Below are 22235 nucleotides of genomic sequence, written 5' to 3'. Positions count from 1 at the left end.
TCCAGCGTGGCACCCTGGCACTCACGGCCCGCACCTCCACCGGCCACCACCCCGGCCTGGCCCTGCGCCTCGTCACTTCCTTCCTTTACTGTAAAAAACTCACACCTGTAACAAGGACAAAGGGTCACTCTCCCCCTCCTCTGTGTGCCATTCCCTGCCTCAGCATATTCACTGTTGCTCTACAATGTTCCTTCCTTCTCTCCACCATCATCTCCTCCCTTATATTCATGCCCGGAAAGTTTGAAAGGTTCACTCTCCCTCCTCTGTGTGCCACTCCCTAGCCACTTTACTATCTCCCTTCCCTTCTCCCTCCCCCATCACCGCCTTCCTTAACCTCCCTTATGCTCATACCTGGGAAAGATTTAAAGCGTCACTCTCCCTCCTATGTTCCCAAGCCAGGCAGACTCACTACGTATTACTTGACACTCTCCTTTTCTTCCTCCCCCTCCCCCTCCCTGCCTCTCCCTTCCTTTATACACCCTTATGCTCATACCTGGGAAAGATTTAAAGCGTCACTCTCCCTCCTATGTTCCCAAGCCAGGCAGACTCTCGACGGATTACTTGACACTCTCCTTTTCTTCCTCCCCCTCCCCCTCCCCCTCCCTGCCTCTCCCTTCCTTTATACACCCTTATGCTCATACCTGGGAAAGATTTAAAGCGTCACTCTCCCTCCTATGTTCCCAAGCCAGGCAGACTCACTACGTATTACTTGACACTCTCCTTTTCTTGCTCCCCTCCCCTCCCCTCCCTGCCTCTCCCTTCCCTTATACCCTCCTGCTCATACCTGGGAAGATTTCCCTTCCTCTCCCTCCTCTCCATCCCTTCCTTCCCTCCAATCTCCTTCTTCCTTTCCCTCCTGTCCCTCCTTCCCTTCCCTCCTTCTCTCCCTGTCTTCCCTTTCCCTCCTGTCTCTCCTTCCCTTCCCTTTCCTTCTCTCCAATCTCCTTCTTCCTTTCCTCCTGTCTCTCCCTTCCCTTCCCTTTCCTTCTCTCCAATCTCCTTCTTCCTTTCCCTCCTGTCTCTCCCTTCCCTTCCCTTTCCTTCTCTCCAATCTACTTCTTCCTTTCCCTCCTGTCTCTCCCTTCCCTTCCCTTTCCTTCTCTCCAATCTCCTTCTTCCTTTCCCTCCTGTCTCTCCATTCCCTTCCTTTCCTTCTCTCCAATCTCCGTCCTTTCCCTCCTATCTATCCTTCCTTTTCCTCCTACATGTCCCTTTCCTTTCCTCTTGCCTCAACCCCCCTTCCCCCCGCCTCACCTCCCCTCCTGCGTGGTGGCCCCCATGGTGAGGCACCCTGTCCAGGGTGATGGCGGGGTGGCGCACCCCATCAGGCGTAGCGCTTGGAGTCCCAGTTGTCAGGGTCCCGGGACACGTACACCCACCCCAGGGGCACCAAGGGGGGCCAGGGACAGCCTGGGGGAGGGGAGAGGAATCAGTGTTGGGTAATTATACACACACACACACACACACACACACACACACACACACACACACACACACACACACACACACACACACACACACACCAGGCCCATAATTTTGGCAGATTTTGGGGGGTCTAGAGTCTAGTCTGGAGTGTATTACATCACAAGAACGTTGCTTAGAACTCACACAGTATGAAGACAAAGCACAAGAACCACGGAAACAACGGGAACAAGCAAACAGCAGGGCGGTGGTGCAGGTGTTGGCCGCAGCAGGTGACCAGGTGTTGGCCGTGAGGTGCCAGAAACGCTGCAGTCCGTGTTGTACTGAGCAAGGACACGGCAAGACTTTGTATCAAGTATATTTATGTAATGCACAAAACATGTTACAAGGATGCCCCAAGAAACTATCACATTACATCCAGTATTTATGTAATGCACAAAACATGTTACAAGGATGCCCCAAGAAACTATCACATTACATCCAGTATTTATGTAATGCACAAAACATGTTACAAGGATGCCCCAAGAAACTATCACATTACATCCAGTATTTATGTAATGCACAAAACATGTTACAAGGATGCCCCAAGAAACTAACACATTACATCCAGTATTTATGTAATGCACAAAACATGTTACAAGGATGCCCCAAGAAACTATCACATTACATCCAGTATTTATGTAATGCACAAAACATCACGCCTGGATGTTACATGAATGCAGCAAGAAATAAGAGATTATATTATCAAGTGTTTATGTAATGCACAAAATATCACCCTGGATGTTACAGGAATGCAGCAAGAAATAAGAGATTATATTATCAAGTGTTTATGTAATGCACAAAATATCACCCTGGATGTTACAGGAATGCAGCAAGAAATAAGAGATTATATTATCAAGTGTTTATGTAATGCACAAAATATCACCCTGGATGTTACAGGAATGCAGCAAGAAATAAGAGATTATATTATCAAGTGTTTATGTAATGCACAAATCATCACCCTGGATGTTACAGGAATGCAGCAAGAAATAAGAGATTATATTATCAAGTGTTTATGTAATGCACAAATCATCACCCTGGATGTTACAGGAATGCAGCAAGAAATAAGAGATTATATTATCAAGTGTTTATGTAATGCACAAAATATCACCCTGGATGTTACAGGAATGCAGCAAGAAATAAGAGATTATATTATCAAGTGTTTATGTAATGCACAAATCATCACCCTGGATGTTACAGGAATGCAGCAAGAAATAAGAGATTATATTATCAAGTGTTTATGTAATGCACAAATCATCACCCTGGATGTTACAGGAATGCAGCAAGAAATAAGAGATTATATTATCAAGTGTTTATGTAATGCACAAATCATCACCCTGGATGTTACAAAAAATAAAGAACCACCACAGTCACCTCCATAACCTTGCTGTGGTGGTGGTGGTGGTGGCCATTACCCTCACAACACCACACCACAGTCACCTCCATAACCTTGCTGTGGTGGTGGTGGTGGTGGTCATTACCCTCACAACACCACACCACAGTCACCTCCATAACCTTGCTGTGGTGGTGGTGGTGGTGGTGGTCTTTACGCTCACAACACCACACCACAGTCACCTCCATAACCTTGCTGTGGTGGTGGTGGTGGTGGTGGCCATTACCCTCACAACACCACACCACAGTCACCTCCATAACCTTGCTGTGGTGGTGGTGGTGGTGGTGGTGGCCATTACCCTCACAACACCACACCACAGTCACCTCCATAACCTTGCTGTGGTGGTGGTGGTGGTGGCCATTACCCTCACAACACCACACCACAGTCACCTCCATAACCTTGCTGTGGTGGTGGTGGTGGCCATTACCCTCACAACACCACACCACAGTCACCTCCATAACCTTGCTGTGGTGGTGGTGGTGGTGGTGGCCATTACCCTCACAACACCACACCACAGTCACCTCCATAATCTTGCTGTGGTGGTGGTGGTGGCCATTACCCTCACAACACCACACCACAGTCACCTCCATAATCTTGCTGTGGTGGTGGTGGTGGCCATTACCCTCACAACACCACACCACAGTCACCTCCATAACCTTGCTGTGGTGGTGGTGGTGGTGGTGGTGGTGGCCATTACCCTCACAACACCACGCCACAGTCCGCCACAGTCACCTCCTTAATGTCCCTGTGTTGGGCTGCCTCGGCCACCACGTGCAGTCCGTCCACCACCTCACCGAAGACAAGACTTCCACCACCATCCTTACGGTCTCTGGTGCGGATGCCAAAGTTACCACACTCACCCCGGGTACGGTCCTTCCACCCCAGCCCAAACACATCCCCCGCCCGGCCTGACTTTCGGTACTCACCCTCACCAAGGCCAGGCAGCAGGACGGATGACCCTCCACCATTGTTACTCTCATAGTCCCCGCCCTTCACATACTCTCCCGCCTCCGCCTTGCTCTCTACTCCATGCAACCTGGTGTTAACGTAGGAGGGGCCGCGCTGCCCTGTGCACAACAGTAAGAATTGTCTGCCTCGAGGGGTGTCGGGGCTCAGACGGATTTGTACCCGCCGCGGCGCGCTGCCCGGCCAGGACAGGTCCAGGAACACCGTGCAGGGGGGGGAGGGCGGCACAACCTCGCTCACCTGCAGGGTTGCCGCGCCCAGTGGCGGGGGATGGTCCTTCAGGGCGTGGAGGCACAGCTGGCCGGCTTCAAGGCTTATTCTTGCGTGTCGGCGCTGACCTTCCGCCTGGTGGACAGCAAACACCCGGCCAGCCTCCAGCAGGCGCCTGGCGGGCTGCGTCAGGCTGCGGAGGTCCTCGGCCGTCACGCTCCATGTACAGATGAGGTGCAGTCTGTCCATGATGGTGGAGTCTGGGTCTGCCTGGGGCCTGGGCTCCTCTGTAGCAAGTGTTTCCAGAGCTGCCTGGACAGCCTGGACAGCCTCCAGGGCTGCACTAGATGCCTCTCTCACCTTCCTGGCGGTGGTGACGGTGCTGGCATCAGGAAAACCTTCTCGGCACTCCTCCACCGCCTGCTCTGCCTCGCCAGTCCAACGAAACACTTCAGGCATCGCCGCGCCTGCTTCTTGCTCTGTTGCAAGGGTGCGCAACGTCTCCAGCATGGCCTGCAGCCCCTGCTCCTCCTTCTTCAGCTCCTCCTCCTTGGCCGCCACACGGGACTCTTCCTGCTGCAGGAGCTCCCTGGCACTCCTGCTCTGGTCCACCAGTCCCAGGAGCCTGTCCTCCAGCTGCTGCTGCTGCTTGCCCCAGCCTGCCAGGGTCGTCTGGTACTGGTCCAGCTGCGACTGAGCCTCCCGGCAGGCGGTGATGGCGGCCACAACTGTGGCCTCCTGTTCCTGCAGGAAGGAACGCATTTTCTTGGAGAGACCCGCCGCCTCCTTCTTGCCAGCCGCCCCTGATGGTGCTCCTTCCCCGGCACTGGGTGGTGGCGAGGCTGCTGCTGCTGCTGCTGCTTCCTCAGCGTCTCTCAACATTCTTATGAAGGCCTCAACAGAATAGTTGACAGGGAACTGTTCTCCCTCGGGCACGGCGTGGCTGACGCGGCACTCTGGGCAGGCAACACGGCCGTGCTCCTCCAGCTGGTCTATGCACAGCGTGCAGACAGTGTGGCCACAGGGCAGGGTGCGCGGCCGCTGCACGGTGCCATCATAGCCTGTCAGGCACACTGGACACTCCTCAGGGCTGCCGCCAGTGTTCATGTTCTTCACCACCTGTCTCCGTCCTGCCATCCTGCCGTCCCTCCCTGCAGCCTCCATGACGCTGGTGGTGGTGGTGGTGTTGAGGGGCTTGATGGCCTGACAGACTAGAAAAAGAAAAAGGAGGAATAATTTAACAATATACAATTTGGAAGAAAGTGAGGGAGAAACAGATCAAGCAAATAAAGAAGTGGATGAGAGAAAGTGTTGTGAGGCATTTGAGGAAATGAAGGTGGAAGAAACCATTAATTAAACAGGTGATCAGGCTGGGCAGAGAGACAGGGCCGCCAACAGGCCGACCCTGCTGGTGATGGAAGATGAGGACGTGAAATGGAAAGTGTTAAAGAATGCAAGAAATCTCAAACACACAAGAAAAGAATGGACCAAGAAAGTAGCAGTGGTGAAGGACATGACTCAGAAAGAAAGGAGGGAACCTAAGATTTTGTATGAAAAGTTACTTGAAAAGAGAAATAGTGGAGAGCTGGGCTGGCACATCAGGGACGGCAAACTCATGAGAGGAAAGCAGTGTGCAGCTTGAATAGGGAAAAGAGGAAAACACAAATGGCACATCAGGGACGGCAAACTCATGGGAGGAAAGCAGTGTGCAGCTTGAATAGGGAAAAGAGGAAAACACAAATGGCACATCAGGGACGGCAAACTCATGAGAGGAAAGCAGTGTGCAGCTTGAATAAGGAAAAGAGGAAAACACAAATGGCACATCAGGGACGGCAAACTCATGGGAGGAAAGCAGTGTGCAGCTTGAATAGGGAAAAGAGGAAAACACAAATGGCACATCAGGGACGGCAAACTCATGAGAGGAAAGCAGTGTGCAGCTTGAATAGGGAAAAGAGGAAAACACAAATGGCACATCAGGGACGGCAAACTCATGGGAGGAAAGCAGTGTGCAGCTTGAATAGGGAAAAGAGGAAAACACAAATGGCACATCAGGGACAGCAAACTCATGAGAGGAAAGCAGTGTGCAGCTTGAATAGGGAAAAGAGGAAAACACAAATGGCACATCAGGGACGGCAAACTCATGACAGGAAAGCAGTGTGCAGCTTGAATAGGGAAAAGAGGAAAACACAAATGGCACATCAGGGAGGGCAAACTCATGGGAGGAAAGCAGTGTGCAGCTTGAATAGGGAAAAGAGGAAAACACAAATGGCACATCAGGGATGGCAAACTCATGACAGGAAAGCAGTGTGCAGCTTGAATAGGGAAAAGAGGAAAACACAAATGGCACATCAGGGACGGCAAACTCATGAGAGGAAAGCAGTGTGCAGCTTGAATAGGGAAAAGAGGAAAACACAAATGGCACATCAGGGACAGCAAACTCATGGGAGGAAAGCAGTGTGCAGCTTGAATAGGGAAAAGAGGAAAACACAAATGGCACATCAGGGACGGCAAACTCATGGGAGGAAAGCAGTGTGCAGCTTGAATAGGGAAAAGAGGAAAACACAAATGGCACATTTAATCAAAAAGAGAAAACATAATTAGTAAATACAATATACAGCTGATTAATATACAAGGGATTAGTAAATCTAAATTAGTAGAGGTGGAGAATATAATAGAAAATGATTTGGATATAGTGTGTGTCACAGAAGTCTGATCAATATGTATTGACACAAGGATTAAACAAGGTGGACAGTTTTGGGGAGCTAAATGACAGAAAAGGGGGAGGATTAATGATTCTGTATGAAGGAAACAGACAAAAACCTGTGAAACACCCGGACTTCATGCACGTGACTGCTGGTATGTTGGGACAAACCATGGAGCTAATATTATTCTGTATGTCGGTAAATGACGACGAGAGAAACAGAGCAGTAAAGAAACTTACAGAAGAGGAGTTGACGGTGGAAGAAAACAAAACAATTGATAAGGTTGGGAGATCTGAATGGGCATGTGGGTTTTCTGGGAAAACAACCATTAGATAAAAATGGTGACATTATTTTGGAGTGGATGAATAGTTATGATTTAACAATGCTAAATGCCATGACAGAATGTGAGGGAGCGTATACATGGACAGCAAGAGGCAGAAAAAGTGTAATTGACTACTGTGTGGCCAGCAGTGCCCCCGTCAAGGGTGTCAGCACTGATGGTGACAAAGACATTTTGGACCTATCCGACCATAACCTAATTACTGTAACCTTAAGAACTAAACTTAATATAAACACCACAAAATTTAAACACGTGGTACTAAAGAATTTATCAAATTAGCCGAAGACACCAAACAAACGTTTCCAGAGGGAATGCAGACACAGATATAAACACATCAAGCATCACTGTAATGGAAGAGGAAATGAAGAAGCCAATTGAGCAAAACATGTTAAGAGCCGTGAAAATAAACACAGAGAAGGACCAAAAGGTGAGAGAACCATTGTGGATAACAGAAGAACTAAAACAAGAGATAGAGGAAAGGAAGAGAAGAAAGAATGAAAAGATTCACAGCTGGAAGCAGAACTGAAGATAACCTACTTGTACTGAAATACTGTGTGCTGAGCAGCTTTAAGCAGAGAAAACCACTCATAGTTACAGCAAGAGATTTTAGCAAAGCATATGATTTTATTAAAAGAGAAAAACTTATTGGAACTATGACGAACTTTCATATACATCCAGGAATTACAGATATTACTGTCCAAGTATACTCACAGGATAAAACCAGTATTAAACGAGGAGATGAAGCTCAGGAAGAAGTGGAAATAACCAGCGGCATAAAGCAAGGATGGACAGTATCAACGACACCGTTCAAACTGATTACATATTCAATAACTGAGAAACTTAACGAGACAGATTGGGTTCAGGGATGAGAACTTTTATACAGGCACACTTTTTTATGCAGATGACGGCTTAACCTTCAACGACGGGCGGAAGTACTGCCATGAAAGATAGAACTGGAAAATAAAAAATGACATTTATAAATTATTAGCTAAACAAGGAAGGCTCGCTGCTGGAAATGGCAATAAATTTTAAAATGATAAGTGGGTGCAAGAATTATGTCAAACGTCAAGAGAAGCAGGTCCTAGTAAATTAAATATGAAAATATTAAGTAAAGAAAAATATAATCTATAGTGAAGGAATGGGACTCCAAGAACTGGAGAGAAGAACTTCTAAATAAAAGTAGCGCTGCCCTGTACAGAACTTGTAAGACAGAGATTCAGGAAGACAAGTGTTGCGATAACCAGCCGTCATCAGTGACATTTTTCAGGTGTGGAGCCAACATGGTTGCCCTCAATGATAGAAACAGTTTCCATAATGGTGACACAGCTTGTAAGGAATGCAGGGCTGAAATAGAAGACCCACAACATTTATTATTATAGTGCAGTTTTTATCAAGAAACCAGAAACAAATGTGATTTATTTAGCCATCCATACAGAGAATATTCTTAGTGAACTATTATTTGAAAACATAAACGGAAGGGAAGAAATTAAATGCCACATCCAAGAATTCTGGAACAAATGTTTAACCCTTTCACGCACCACGACACGATTCGCGGCAAAACGGAATCGTCTACACCAGCTTTTGACTCGAATCGCGTCAAAAGCCTTAAAAAATTTGACAAAAAATAAAGTATCTTTCAGAATCACGTCACTCTTTGTGTGCGTCAAAGATCTAAGCAAGACCTATAAAATAAACTAATTGTCAACTCTCTCGTGCCGTTGGATTTGAAGTGATAATTGCCCGTGGTTTAGTTGCCTCTCAGCAGGCAGCCTGTGAGCGCGACTGTCGTCCCTAGAAATTGTTTTCTTCAGAGTCGGTAAACTTTACTATTTATTTGCATTTCTTGATATTCTTTTCTTTCATAAGGCAAAATAATCTCTTCCAAAACCAACAATATATAACAATGCCAGGAAAAAAGAACACTCGTGGGTGAAATCGATAACATGATAAAAAATTTTGCCGCACGGTCAGGCCATTCTGCGAGGCCACCTTAGGGAGCCCCAGATGGATGTCGCAGTGACGTTAACTCCTAAGGACAATGCTCGTTAGTGTGTTATCTCAATACAATATATTAATGTTACTTGTCAGAGTTACATTGACACCGACTCCACCTCTCATCCACCCAGGTTCCCTACTGACGAGAGCTGATGCCCCTCTTGTTGTGTGTTGTTAGAGTATGTAAATATTCCTTTGGTTGTGTGGATGATGATCACCCTTGGTATCTTAACCCCAAGAATGTCTTACCCCATGATCAACTCAGTGAACACCTATCCATGGTAGAGAGGAGAAATTCCCAGTGTCTTTGTATACCCCTTTGTTCATGTGGATTCATGATCACCCTCTTGGTGTCTTGATCCCACACGACTGCCTTGTCCCCATGATCATCCCTGTCAACGCATATCGGTGGTAGGGAGACATTTCTTGTGTAAATATACATCATTGAAACCTGATTAGGGTAGTTCTTTTTGTTAGCTATGGCCAGTGCACTATATAGGTATATATTTTTAGGACATGTTCTGTGATGAGTATGCCCTTGCGTGGTAAATGGTGGACAGATTCAGCAACTTGCTGGAGGGTGCAGTGGAGGGTCTCCGGCAGGTAAACTAGACCTAGGTAGGGGTAAGGGCAAGCCGAAGGGGACCACAAACCATAGCGGTGTAGGGCAGGGACAGAAGGGAGGAGGCAAGGAGCCTGGGAGGCATCTGGGATGCCTCAAGGTTAGGGGATGGGGAGTAGGGAAGTTAGAGGACATGACTAAGGAATTGAGGGAGTGGGACTTGCATGTGGTGGGGGTCACCGAGACCCAGCTGAGGGAAAGACTAGAATTCAGGTCAGGGGACCTGCGAAAGAAACAGGGTAATGGGGGAGGAACAGAATGGTTTTGGTAAGGACAGAAGGGGGGAGGACAACATGTTTGTAGTTAACACGGTGACTGAAAGAATGAAAGGAACGGGGGGGAAGGTATACCTTGCTTTCCTTGACGTAGAAAAAGCGTATGATAGGGTAAATAGGAGTTTGTTAAGTCAATTGTTAACTTGGATAGGAGTGAGAGGGTAGTAGGGATAATAGACAGTATGTATGAGAACACACGGGCAGTATACAGCCTTGGGGATATAGAGACAGAGTGGGTCAACAGCCGTAGAGGGGTTAGGCAAGGGTGTGTGCTGTCCTTGCCACTGTTTGGGCTGTACACAGAGGAGCTGGCAGAGAGGTTGAGGGCATCGGGTCATGGGAGTGAACGGTTAGGATGTCTCCTGTATGCAGATGACATTGTGCTCATGAGTGAGGATAGTGAGGAATTACAACAAATGTTGGATGTAGTAGCACAGTATGGGAGGGACTTTGATATGAAGTTTAGTAGTTATAAGAGTCAGGTAGTAAAGGTAACTCTTGATTTACGCGAGTTTGTTTTACACATTTTTGAAATAACGCGGGGTCCAAAATCCAAATAAATGTTTAATTTACACGTTTTTTCCACTTATACGCGATATTTTATGGAGTGGCCACCAGTTGTCTCACGCAACTGGACTCACACGGCGCCGCGGCCACACGGCTGAGCTCAGTTCTTCCCACGCACCACTTGAACAACAATACAGTACCCACGCTGCCACGCTACTCAACAATAGGGGTGGGCAGGTAACAGTACCAGTACCGGTAGTAACGGTACCAGCTATACGGTACAGTACCGGTACCAATACTAGCCAGGCGCTCATGCTGTCCCTCATCTCTTTCTCAGACGAGTGAGGCTGAGACTGAGTGGCTGATTGGAAATCTCGGTGATATGGATACTCTCTCTCTCTCTCTCTCTCTCTCTCCACTGAATGTATAACGCTCACCTTTTTCACATAAAAAATGCCTGAAAGTTTAGCCCTGCGCGTTATACGCCGAATGTACAAATTTTTAATGATTTTTTTTCTTCTTTGGAGTGTTTTTAAGGGTCTGTGTTTCGTCTTATCCAATAACAGCTGCAAACTTACCTTTATTATTGTTAATGATGCCTGATTGGAAATCTCGGTGATATGGATACTCTCTCTCTCTCTCTCTCTCTCTCTCTCTCTCCACTGAATGTATAATGCGCACATAAGAACGTAGGAGTCTGCAAGAGGCCGGTAGGCCTGTACGAGGCAGCTCCTTTGACCCTAAGCTCCCGTGTATCTAACCCCGCCTAATATCGCTGTCCATGAATTTATCTAATCTATTTTTGAATGTGACAATTGTATTGACACTCACCACATGACTGCTAAGCCTATTCCACTCATCCACCACCCTGTTTGTAAACCAATTTTTGCCTATGTCAGCTGCATGCCGCGTGTCACCAGAACCGCGTGAATTGTCTTGCCTAGTTGTCTGTCATAACCTACGAGTGACTGTGAGAATAATATGCTTATTATGATCTCAGAAGCTGTACATATCAGTATGTACGAGGAGATATTTCTCACAACACCAGCCCGGCCGCCATTTGCATTGTTTGAAAACCACACAACCACACCCAAACAACAAACAGCTGCATGCCGCGTGTCACCAGAACCGTGTGAATTGTGCCTTGCCTAGTTGTCTGTCATGACCTACGAGTGATGGTGGGAATAATATGCTTATTATGATATCAGAAGCTGTGCATCATCAGTATGTTTACGGGGATGTATTTCTCACAACACCAGCCCGGCCGCCATTTTCATTGCCTTACTCAAGGACACTTGTCAATTCAAGCAGTAAAGATTACACCAAAAATATATAAATTCCAGGAAACTGTACATTGTCAATGTTCTTTAACCTGTACATATTTCTGAGCATTTTAAGAACTTTTTTTTTCAAAATTGTTGTCTTAAAGTTTGGGGTGCGCGTTATACGCCGCAAAATACGGTATTTATTTTTCGACAGAAACCTACCTCTTGTTTGATTTACATTGTTTTTTTATTTACGTGACCTCTTCAAGGACGCAATACTCGCGTAAATCGAGAGTTACCTGTAGTAGTAAATGCTGAGGCTACGGACGAGGGAAGGACCTGGGCGCTAGGAGAGATGAACATAGGCCGTACGAGCTCATACAAGTACCTAGGAATCATAGTCGACGAGAATGGGACTGATAGGACCAAACAGAATAGAATTTCTAGGCCAAATCAGTGGGTAGGAAGGCTAGGAAGCGTGGCTAGATGTAGAGCTGACAGGTATGAGGTAGTTAGGGGGATATGGAAGGGCATGGCAGTGCCAGGCCTCATGTATGGCCTAGAATGCATGAGGTGGACAGTCAAAGAGCTAGATAAGCTGGAGGTAGTACAGAACAGAGTAGGCAGGCTGGCTCTGGGTGCCAATAGGTATGCGGCGGTAGATGCAGTGCGAGGGGAAGTAGGCTGGAGCACCTTTGAGGAAAGAATAGGTAAAGCAGTTTTAGGGTACAAAGTCAGGCTAAGAAAGATGAGTGAGAACAGGTGGGCGCGCAAGGTATATGAGTGGGCGGGACAGGGGACGAAGTGGAACAAGTCTAGCATACGCTGGGAGAAGAGATGTGAGCTGGAGGGCTTCACACTCTCGGAGATGATGCTAGGGGGGGAGGAGAAGGAAGTGAAGCGTAGAGTGAATGGCAGAGTTCAGGAGAGGGGCAGGGTAGACTGGAGCCAAAGGGTGGGGGCAAAGAGTTCTCTAGAATGGTACAAGTTGAAGGCCAAACCCAAGTGTGAAGCCTTCTACGATGGTAGCCTGGGGGGGTGTTGCTCCTCAAGGCCAGGACTAAATCCTTAGAGGTGAGTAGTAGGACATATAGGTGGGCAAATGGGGGAGGCAAGGTATGCCGCATGTGTGAAGGGGGGGTTGACGAGACAGTAGAACATATGCTACTAGTGTTCAAGGTATAATAGGGAGAGGCAGAGTCCGTATATTCTATGGAAAGTAACAGAGAAAGAACGAGTACGTGCGTACGCGATACAGAGACGGGGTGAACTGGCCCCTGAGGCACTGCCAGCCTCTGAGGGGCCACAACGGTCAAAACCGCTGACACCGCGGGATTAGTGTTGCCCCAGGCAAGGTGCCTATATTCAGAACTAACATTACCCACATCTCCCTCCCCCCTTCACGCTCATAGTCCTAGTCTTGAGTGGGTGCCTTGGCTCTGAGCCGCTCCGAGCGACGGGGCACAGCGAGGTGAGGTGAGTCCGGGCGTGGAGGAGACTCGTCCACGACCGGGGTGTCGACTGCAGGGGGCGGAACCGGCCGAAGGAAACGGCGGTTCCTCCACAAGATGCGGCCGCTCGGCATCCGGACGTGATAGGCCCTAGACCGGCCGGCGCCCATTACCGTGCCCACCTTGTCCCAACGCTGCGTGGTTGGGTCCTGGATGCGCACGAGAGCACCTATCTTCAGCGGCTGAAGCGGGCGGGCATGGGCGTCATACTGGGCCTTGGCATCTCGGGCACGGGTAGCGGCGCGACGGTCACAGCTCTCGGCTCTGGCCTGCCACTCCTTCGCGAAGGCTTTGGCATGGGCAGGGACGCAGGAACGGAGAGGACGGCCGTACAAGACCTGGGCCGGGGAGCGGCGCGTGGAGTTCGGTGAGTTACGCAGCTCCAGAAGGCCTTTGTCGAACGCCTCACAGTCGATGTTACCGGACGGTACCACCTTCAGGATGAGGTGTTTAACTGCTTTCACTGCAGCTTCGGCGTGTCCGTTCGACTGTGGGTAGTTGGGCGATGACACGTTGTGGCGGACCCCCCATCGCTCCAAAAATTCCGCGAGCTCCCGGCTGGTGAACTGAGGGCCTCCATCAGTCCGCAGACGCACAGGGACACCCAGATCACGGAAGAGGCGCCGGAAGTAGCGGATGGTGGCGGCAGACGTCGTGTCGGAGCCGCAGGTGACCACCACAGGCCAGCCAGAGAGTCGGTCGACGACGACTAGGAAGTGTTTCCCAGCCGCGGTGAAGAAGTCGGCCGACACTGACTCGAAGGGCCTGGTGGGGTTGTCGTCGCACAACAAGTGCTCCTGCTGCTGGCTAGGTAGCATAACCTGGCACGGCTCACAGGCGCGGACAGTGCTGACGATGTCCGCGTCTATGCCGGGCCAATACACGGCCTGACGAGCGCGGCGCTTGGTGGCTTCGGCCCCGCGATGACTATCATGGAGGCGGGACAGGACACGGCGACGAAGGGCTGCGGGGACGACCACACGAGCACCATACAAGACGAGGTCCCCATCTGCGTAGAAGTCCTCCCGAACTTCCAGTACGGGCGGAGGGCGTTGTGGAGGTCAGCGGTCGCGAGGAAACCCGGTCCGTACCTTCTCCAGGAGCTTGGTGTAGGAGGGTCGTCGCGGCCGCCTTCCGCAACTCCTCGAGTGCCAGATCCTCGTCAGGAGCTGATGAAGGCTGGGGCGAGCGAGGGAGTACGGCCTGCAGAGTGACGCCGCTGCTGACGGAGAGGCTGGCATTCGTGCCGAGCATCTCGTCTTCCGGCGTCGGGCGGCTGACAGGAAAGCGGAAAGGGCATCGGGATGCAGAGGTCCTTGCCCGCACGCCACACCGCTGTGAAGATGAACGCCGAGATTTTCTCCTTCAGCCGCTGGAGGCGGGGATTCTCGACGGCGTCCAGCGTGTAGCTATTCAGGATCGGGACCAAGGGCCTGTGGTCGGTGATGAGGTCGAAGTGTTGTAGGCCAATCAGGTAAAACTTGCACTTCGACATGGCCCATACCACTGCCAGTAACTCCAGCTCGATGGTGGCGTAGCGAGTCTCAGTATCGGTGAGGAATCGCGAGCCACACTGGACCAGGCGGAACTTTCCTCCTCCGTGGTCCTGCAGGAGGGCGTAACCTACGCCGTACAGGCGCGAGGCGTCCGTCTGCAGGGTGGTGGGGAGGGCTGGGTTGAACGTGGCAAGGACCGGAGGACTTGACAGGGCCTCCTTCACCTTTTGGAAGGCCTGGTCATGGTCAGGTGTCCACGTGAACGTCCTTTTCGGGCTCATCAGGGGACGAAGAGGTAAGGCAGCGGCGGTGATGTCGGGAGAGAATTCTGCCAGCTGGTTCACCAATCCCATGAAGGACCTGAGATCCGTCAGACTGGAAGGCGTGGCGAAGTCTGGTATAGCTCGCACTTTCTCCGGGTCGGCCGCAATACCATTCCCTGAGAGCCGGTAACCGCAGAAGGACACAGTTGGAGCAGCCACGACAAACTTCTCAGCGTTGAGAGTGATGCCGTGCGTCCTGCACCGAGATAGTACCTTATCGATGCTGCGGAGGTGCGTGAGGTAGTCTTTGTCGGAGAGCAGCACGTCGTCCACTACCTTCACACAGTTGGTCACGCCTTGGAGTGCCGTGTAAACAGAAGGCGTCGCCCGTGGCGGCGAAACCCATGGAGCCTCGACAGTAGCGAAAACGTCCGTAAGGCGTGATGAAAGTGGTGAGTGGCTGATCTTCCTCTTCCAGCGGAATCTGCCAGTAACCACACAGGGCGTCGACCGTCGTGAAGAACCGCGCCTCCGGGTCCACGCTCTGTATTGCTGTGAAGGGCGTGGGCGAAGGGTGGGCTGGACGGGACACCTGGCTGTTTAGCTTCGACAAGTCGGTGGTGATGCGGACGCCACCGTTAGGCTTGGCCACAGCCACTGGGGGTGACACCAAGGGGATGGGTCGTCGCCGCGGGGCAATGACGCCTTGAGTCACCATAGAATCCAGTTCTTGCTTGACTGCATCCCTGAAGGCGAGAGGGATGACCCTGGGAGTGTGTATGGCGAACGGCTGCGCGTCCTCCCTCAGGTGGATTCTCATCGGGGGACCCGCCATCGCCTTTAATGGCGCGGTCCTTAAGGCCTCCTTCGTCACCAGCACGTCCGAGTACTCCTTCAGGAAGTACTCCTTAGCTTCCGATGGGGACGTGTGGATATGGAGGGCGGGTGGTGGCTGCGTGTGCTGGCTCGGGTGAGGTGCGGAGGCCGCTGCGTGGCCTTGGGTGGCGGCGCGCGGTGCTCTGCTGCCCCGCGCCTCGCTTACCCGGGCGGCTGGTATCTGCCTCAGGAAGTCGGCGGGAACCACACCCAGCGCCTTGCAGTGCTCCCACGAGAGCAGAGGCGTGGTAAGAGAGGACTGCACGTCGATCCAGCCTTCACACGACCTATCGCCGTACGTGAGCTCTACTTGGAAGGAGCCCACCGCAGCTTGCATCTGTGAGCCGTCCGCGTTGTAATAGTTGATGGCGGGGGGCGGTTGCAAGTCGCGTTGATGGAGGCCTAAGCTCTTGAGGTGCTGAAGGCCTATCACCGTAACATCAGCGCCGGTGTCGGGTATCACGTCAATCCGGCCAGACGTGTCGCCCTGGGTGACAGCGACGCGGATGGTGGGGGAAGGTTGGGCCCTGGGGCGCGTGTTGGAGTCCACACGCCGGACGTGGCCCGCACGCTCCTCGGAGTGGCGCGGGACCGTGTCGGGTGGCTGCGTCCGAACCACGCCAAGGGAAGGACCCTTCTTCAGTTTGGGTTTTTTGGGCTTGTTGAGGCTGCAGAATCGGTCGTAGTGCCCCACGCGAAGACACACGCCGCATTGAACCCCTTTGGCGGAACACTTAACGGTGTACATCCTGTGCCCCTCGCGGCCACAACCGTGGCAGGGTGCCGCGGCGGCTGGGCACGGCTAGGAGCCGTGCTGCGTGCCACAGCTGCTGCAGGCTGTGCTGGAGGGGGGCGTGGATGTTTTGGCACCAGCTTTCTCCGCGTGGGCCGCCTTCTTACCCTTTTTGTACTGTGAGACGCCTCTCACGGCAGTGGACGGGGTCTCTATTTCAGAGTACGTCACATCGGTGGCCTCATACGACCGACATTTCGTCACTGTCTCTTGAAGCGTGCGGGAGGCGTCCATGGTGATAAGCTCTCGCCTCAACTCCCTGTTGCGAACTCCCATCAACAAGGCATGCTTCATCCAGACTTCCTCGCAACGTGGCCCTGAGCACACTTCAATCTCTTCCGAAAGACCCTTGAGACGTGCGTAGAAGTCGGTGAAGCTCTCACCCTCGGCTTGCTTACAGGTGGAGAAGGCACGGCGACGGATCACTTCGTTATTCTGACCCTTCACGTGCTCCTGCAGGAGGTCAAGCACCTCTTCCACCGTGTGTGGGGAGTCGACGGGGATCTGAAGCGAGGTCACCAAATCACTCAGTGTCTTCGTGGAGAAGCACGCCCTCAGCTCTGCACGCTGCATGTCTTGGGGCATGCTCGACAGGCGACGCATTGTGGCGTGATCATTCCACCGGCTCCTCCATATCCGGAATTGTCGGAACGTCCCATCATGAGCGAGAGGCGGAGGAGTGGCGGCGGAGGCCTTGATGGGGGCCTTCTCGGTTGGTGGGGAGACGCGCTGCTGAGTGGCACTCGTAAGCAGCGCCTCGATGCGCCGTGTGTCTTCCTCGCGACGCACACGCTCTTCTTCGCGCCGAAGCCGTTCGTCTTCCCGACGCACTCGCTCTTCCTCGCGGCGTTGTGCCGTGTCCTCTTCCCGACGCACTCGCTCTTCCTCGCGGCGTTGTGCCGTGTCCTCTTCCCGACGCACTCGCTCTTCCTCGCGGCGTTGTGCCGCGTCCTCTTCCTGACACACTCGCTCTTCCTCGCGGCGTTGTGCCGCGTCCTCTTCCTGACACACTCGCTCTTCCTCGCGGCGTTGTGCCGCGTCCTCTTCCCGACGCACTCGCTCTTCCTCGCGGCGTTGTGCCGCGTCCTCTTCCAGACACACTCGCTCTTCCTCGCGGCGTTGTGCCGTGTCCTCTTCCGACTCACTCGCTCTTCCTCGCGGCGTTGTGCCGCGTCCTCTTCCTGACACACTCGCTCTTCCTCGCGGCGTTGTGCCGCGTCCTCTTCCTGACACACTCGCTCTTCCTCGCGGCGTTGTGCCGTGTCCTCTTCCCGACGCACTCGCTCTTCCTCGCGGCGTTGTGCCGTGTCCTCTTCCCGACGCACTCGCTCTTCCTCGCGGCGTTGTGCCGCGTCCTCTTCCTGACACACTCGCTCTTCCTCGCGGCGTTGTGCCGCGTCCTCTTCCTGACACACTCGCTCTTCCTCGCGGCGTTGTGCCGTGTCCTCTTCCCGACGCACTCGCTCTTCCTCGCGGCGTTGTGCCGCGTCCTCTTCCTGACACACTCGCTCTTCCTCGCGGCGTTGTGCCGTGTCCTCTTCCCGACGCACTCGCTCTTCCTCGCGGCGTTGTGCCGCGTCCTCTTCCTGACACACTCGCTCTTCCTCGCGGCGTTGTGCCGCGTCCTCTTCCCGACGCACTCGCTCTTCCTCGCGGCGTTGTGCCGCGTCCTCTTCCCGACGCACTCGCTCTTCCTCGCGGCGTTGTGCCGCGTCCTCTTCCCGACGCACTCGCTCTTCCTCGCGGCGTTGTGCCGCGTCCTCTTCCCGACGCACTCGCTCTTCCTCGCGGCGTTGTGCCGCGTCCTCTTCCTGACACACTCGCTCTTCCTCGCGGCGTTGTGCCGCGTCCTCTTCCCGACGCACTCGCTCTTCCTCGCGGCGTTGTGCCGCGTCCTCTTCCCGACGCACTCGCTCTTCCTCGCGGCGTTGTGCCGCGTCCTCACGCATCCATTGTAGAAAGCACGACATGTCCATCCCTTGCGAGGCGGAGGAGGAGGAAGGGGAGGGAGGCGTGGGTGCCTCCTCCCTGCCCTCGGGCTGCGCGGGCTCCGATGGTTCATCCATCAGGGGCGAGGTAGCGGGGGTGGCGGGCGAGGTGGCGGTGGCGTTACTCCTGGTGTTCCGAACACCGCGCTTGCCCATATGTACACTTAATACTGCGTTATTTCAACGATATATAGGGGCGGCGCCTCGACAGCTCGAACCGCATATAAATCGTAAATGACCATACAGCAATAAGCGGAGTTCACGGGCGGGTGTGGCCCTGGGCCTCACTCACCGGCACAGGTCAAAAAGGGCACGCACGGAATGCGGGCGGCTGGCCGTTACGCCAACCGGCTTGTACACTGCTTTTCACTATTTCTCTTTCCACAGAATCCTACTCACTGCGCCATGTTGGTCAGGTACTTGTCGACACTTGTAATCATTGGATAGACAAACACTGAATAAACTAAAGTCCGTATATTCTATGGAAAGTAACAGAGAAAGAACGAGTACGTGCGTACGCGATACAGACGGGGTGAACTGGCCCCTGAGGCACTGCCAGCCTCTGAGGGGCCACAACGGTCAAAACCGCTGACACCGCGGGATTAGTGTTGCCCCAGGCAAGGTGCCTATATTCAGAACTAACATTACCCACAGTTACAAAGGCTGAAGTTGGATCCGAAAGGGACAACTACCTCCCGAATCAAGACCAAGACCAAGATGAGTTGTAATCAGCATTGTTACTTAACTTCAGTAAGCTTGCTACCATTACCAACAGAATAATGAGTTGTCTATAACATTGTTACTTAACTTCAGTAAGCTTGCTACCATTACCAACAGAATAATGAGTTGTCAATAACATTGTTACTTAATTTCAGTAAGCTTGCTACCATTACCAACAGAATAATGAGTTGTCAATAACATTGTTACTTAACTTCAGTAAGCTTGCTACCATTACCAACAGAATAATGAGTTGTCAATAACATTGTTACTTAACTTCAGTAAGCTTGCTACCATTACCAACAGAATAATGAGTTGTCAATAATATTGTTACTTAACTTCAGTAAGCTTGCTAACATTACCAACAGAATAATGAGTTGTCAATAACATTGTTACTTAACTTCAGTAAGCTTGCTACCATTACCAACAGAATAATGAGTTGTCAATAACATTGTTACTTAATTTCAGTAAGCTTGCTAACATTACCAACAGAATAATGAGTTGTCAATAACATTGTTACTTAACTTCAGTAAGCTTGCTACCATTACCAACAGAATAATGAGTTGTCAATAATATTGTTACTTAATTTCAGTAAGCTTGCTACCATTACCAACAGAATAATGAGTTGTCAATAATATTGTTACTTAACTTCAGTAAGCTTGCTACCATTACCAACAGAATAATGAGTTGTCAATAACATTGTTACTTAATTTCAGTAAGCTTGCTACCATTACCAACAGAATAATGAGTTGTCAATAACATTGTTGCTTAACTTCAGTAAGCTTGCTAACATTACCAACAGAATAATGAGTTGTCAATAACATTGTTACTTAACTTCAGTAAGCTTGCTAACATTACCAACAGAATAATGAGTTGTCAATAACATTGTTACTTAACTTCAGTAAGCTTGCTAACATTACCAACAGAATAATGAGTTGTCAATAACATTGTTACTTAACTTCAGTAAGCTTGCTAACATTACCAACAGAATAATGAGTTGTCAATAACATTGTTACTTAACTTCAGTAAGCTTGCTAACATTACCAACAGAATAATGAGTTGTCAATAATATTGTTACTTAACTTCAGTAAGCTTGCTAACATTACCAACAGAATGTGAATAAACTTCATAATAATCTAACCTTGTGTTGCATAACCCCAACAACTAGGAAGCACACTTATTGTAAGATCTTAAAAACAGAGGAACGAAGCTGAAGGCAACACCCTTGCACCCTGGCAGGTGAGCGGCCCGGGTGAGCTGCCTGACACCCTTGCACCCTGGCAAGTGAGTGGCCCAGGTGAGCTGCCTGACACTCTTGCACCCTGGCAGGTGAGTGGCCCGGGTGAGCTGCCTGACACCCTTGCACCCTGGCAGGTGAGTGGCCCAGGTGAGCTGCCTGACACTCTTGCACCCTGGCAGGTGAGTGGCCCAGGTGAGCTGCCTGACACCCTTGCACCCTGGCAGGTGAGTGGCCCAAGTGAGCTGCCTGACACTCTTGCACCCTGGAAGGTGAGTGGTCCAGGTGAGCTGCCTGACACCCTTGTGAGCTGAACAAGACATTAATGTTAGCATTTTGAGTAGAACAGTTGCGTAAGTCATGCAGGGAGGCACACTTCAAACACCATTTTAAAACACAGGCACGGCAGGTCGGCCTCGGCCATCACCAGATCGCCCGTGTCACGCAGAAGACACAGCCACGAGTGTGATCCAAATGTTGACTGCCAGGCCGCGGACCCAGACCCTCCCAGCCTCCCCTGCCGCGCCATGCCCTGCACTCACCCTGCCTGCGTGTCCCCGGCGTGCGGCAGGTAATTCAGTGTCCCGCGGCCGCCGCTCAGCTCAGTTGAGTTGGATGTCGGAAGTCTTGCCTACAGGGCGGCCTTCCTGATGCGATCCTGTATTGAGCTTGATCTTGATACTGATGTCACAGTGGCTGGAGATTTCTCCCCAGCCAGGCCTTTGTATCGGCCACAGACTTACTGATTGATTGATAGTTGATTGATTGATTGATTGATTGATAGTTTATTGTTGCAGGTAAACAACAAGGGAGAAGGGAGGAACATGCCATCCCAACCCCCAGGCAGGACAGAGTGTGATTATGAGGCTATAGTAATACATGTGTAGGGATCGAGCACCATGAAACTAAAAAGATACAATGGTAGGAATGAATATACTTAGTTGTGTCTAGAGGTCTTGTGCCTCACAAACTAGCTGACCCAGATAACCCTAACTCCTTGTGCCATAATGATAAAGAGATAGCTGAGATTCTATAAAAAACAGTTTATTTTTGGCTTTACCAAGGAACCCATTGGACCCACACCCAGGCCACCTGTTCCAATAGATAATCTTGTTAGTGAACCTGTTATCCTAAAATCCAGTGTTCTAAAAAAGTTAAAAGACATAAACAGCAGCAGAAGCTGTGGCCCAGATGAAATACACCCACGAATCCTCCAGGAAATTGCAGACCATCATATAACCGGACCTATTACTATTCAAAAGCATCGAGACGGGAGAACTGCCGTCGGATTGGAAAGAAGCTTCAGTACGCCTATCTTTAAGAAAGGCTCCAAGAAACTGGCAGTTAATTATCGACCTATAAGCCTTACATCAGTCCTTTGTCAAATCCTCGAGTCCTTTATATGTGAAGCATTACTAGGCCACCTTTCTTCCAACGATGCCCTATCTCCACAACAGTACGGTTTCTTACATGGAAGGTCTACTGTTTTGCAGCTTGTACAGTATTTTAATCACTGTGCTGAGGTGGTAGCTATGGCCGGGTGGTATAGTGGATGTAATATTCCTGGACTACGCCAAAGCCTTTGATACCGTCCCTCACCGGCGTCTGTTATCGAAGC

At 51.0% G+C, this 22235-nt stretch overlaps 1 protein-coding gene across 39 annotated transcripts; it reads right to left on the bottom strand.

Annotated features, from left to right (window-relative positions):
• Nucleotides 1-1766: 1766 nt before the first annotated feature.
• LOC127009793 (uncharacterized) lies at nucleotides 1767-21322 on the bottom strand. 39 transcript variants are annotated; one of them, XR_007762288.1, is made up of 6 exons: nucleotides 21160-21322; nucleotides 3502-5241; nucleotides 3253-3375; nucleotides 3046-3114; nucleotides 2911-2976; nucleotides 1767-2844 (listed from the first exon to the last, which is right to left on the bottom strand). XR_007762288.1 is itself a non-coding variant. In XM_050883148.1 (3 exons), the coding sequence occupies exon 2, from the start codon at nucleotides 5192-5194 to the stop codon at nucleotides 3554-3556; it is 1641 nt and encodes a 546-aa protein (XP_050739105.1). In that variant the 5' UTR covers nucleotides 5195-5241; nucleotides 21160-21322; the 3' UTR covers nucleotides 1767-2910; nucleotides 3511-3553. The 39 variants fall into 39 exon arrangements, 2 of the variants coding, with proteins under 2 accessions (XP_050739105.1, XP_050739106.1); XR_007762292.1 differs by lacking the exon at nucleotides 2911-2976 and adding an exon at nucleotides 3187-3252 and having other exon boundaries at nucleotides 1767-2910; nucleotides 3316-3375; XR_007762297.1 differs by lacking the exon at nucleotides 3046-3114 and adding an exon at nucleotides 3115-3186 and having other exon boundaries at nucleotides 3316-3384; nucleotides 3511-5241.
• Nucleotides 21323-22235: the final 913 nt, after the last annotated feature.

The sequence above is a fragment of the Eriocheir sinensis genome, chromosome 42, assembly GCF_024679095.1.
Source record: "Eriocheir sinensis breed Jianghai 21 chromosome 42, ASM2467909v1, whole genome shotgun sequence".
Lineage (NCBI taxonomy): Eukaryota > Metazoa > Arthropoda > Malacostraca > Decapoda > Varunidae > Eriocheir > Eriocheir sinensis.
The sequence above is the reverse complement of the archived record's forward strand: the minus strand, read 5'-3'. Positions and strand labels throughout refer to the sequence as shown.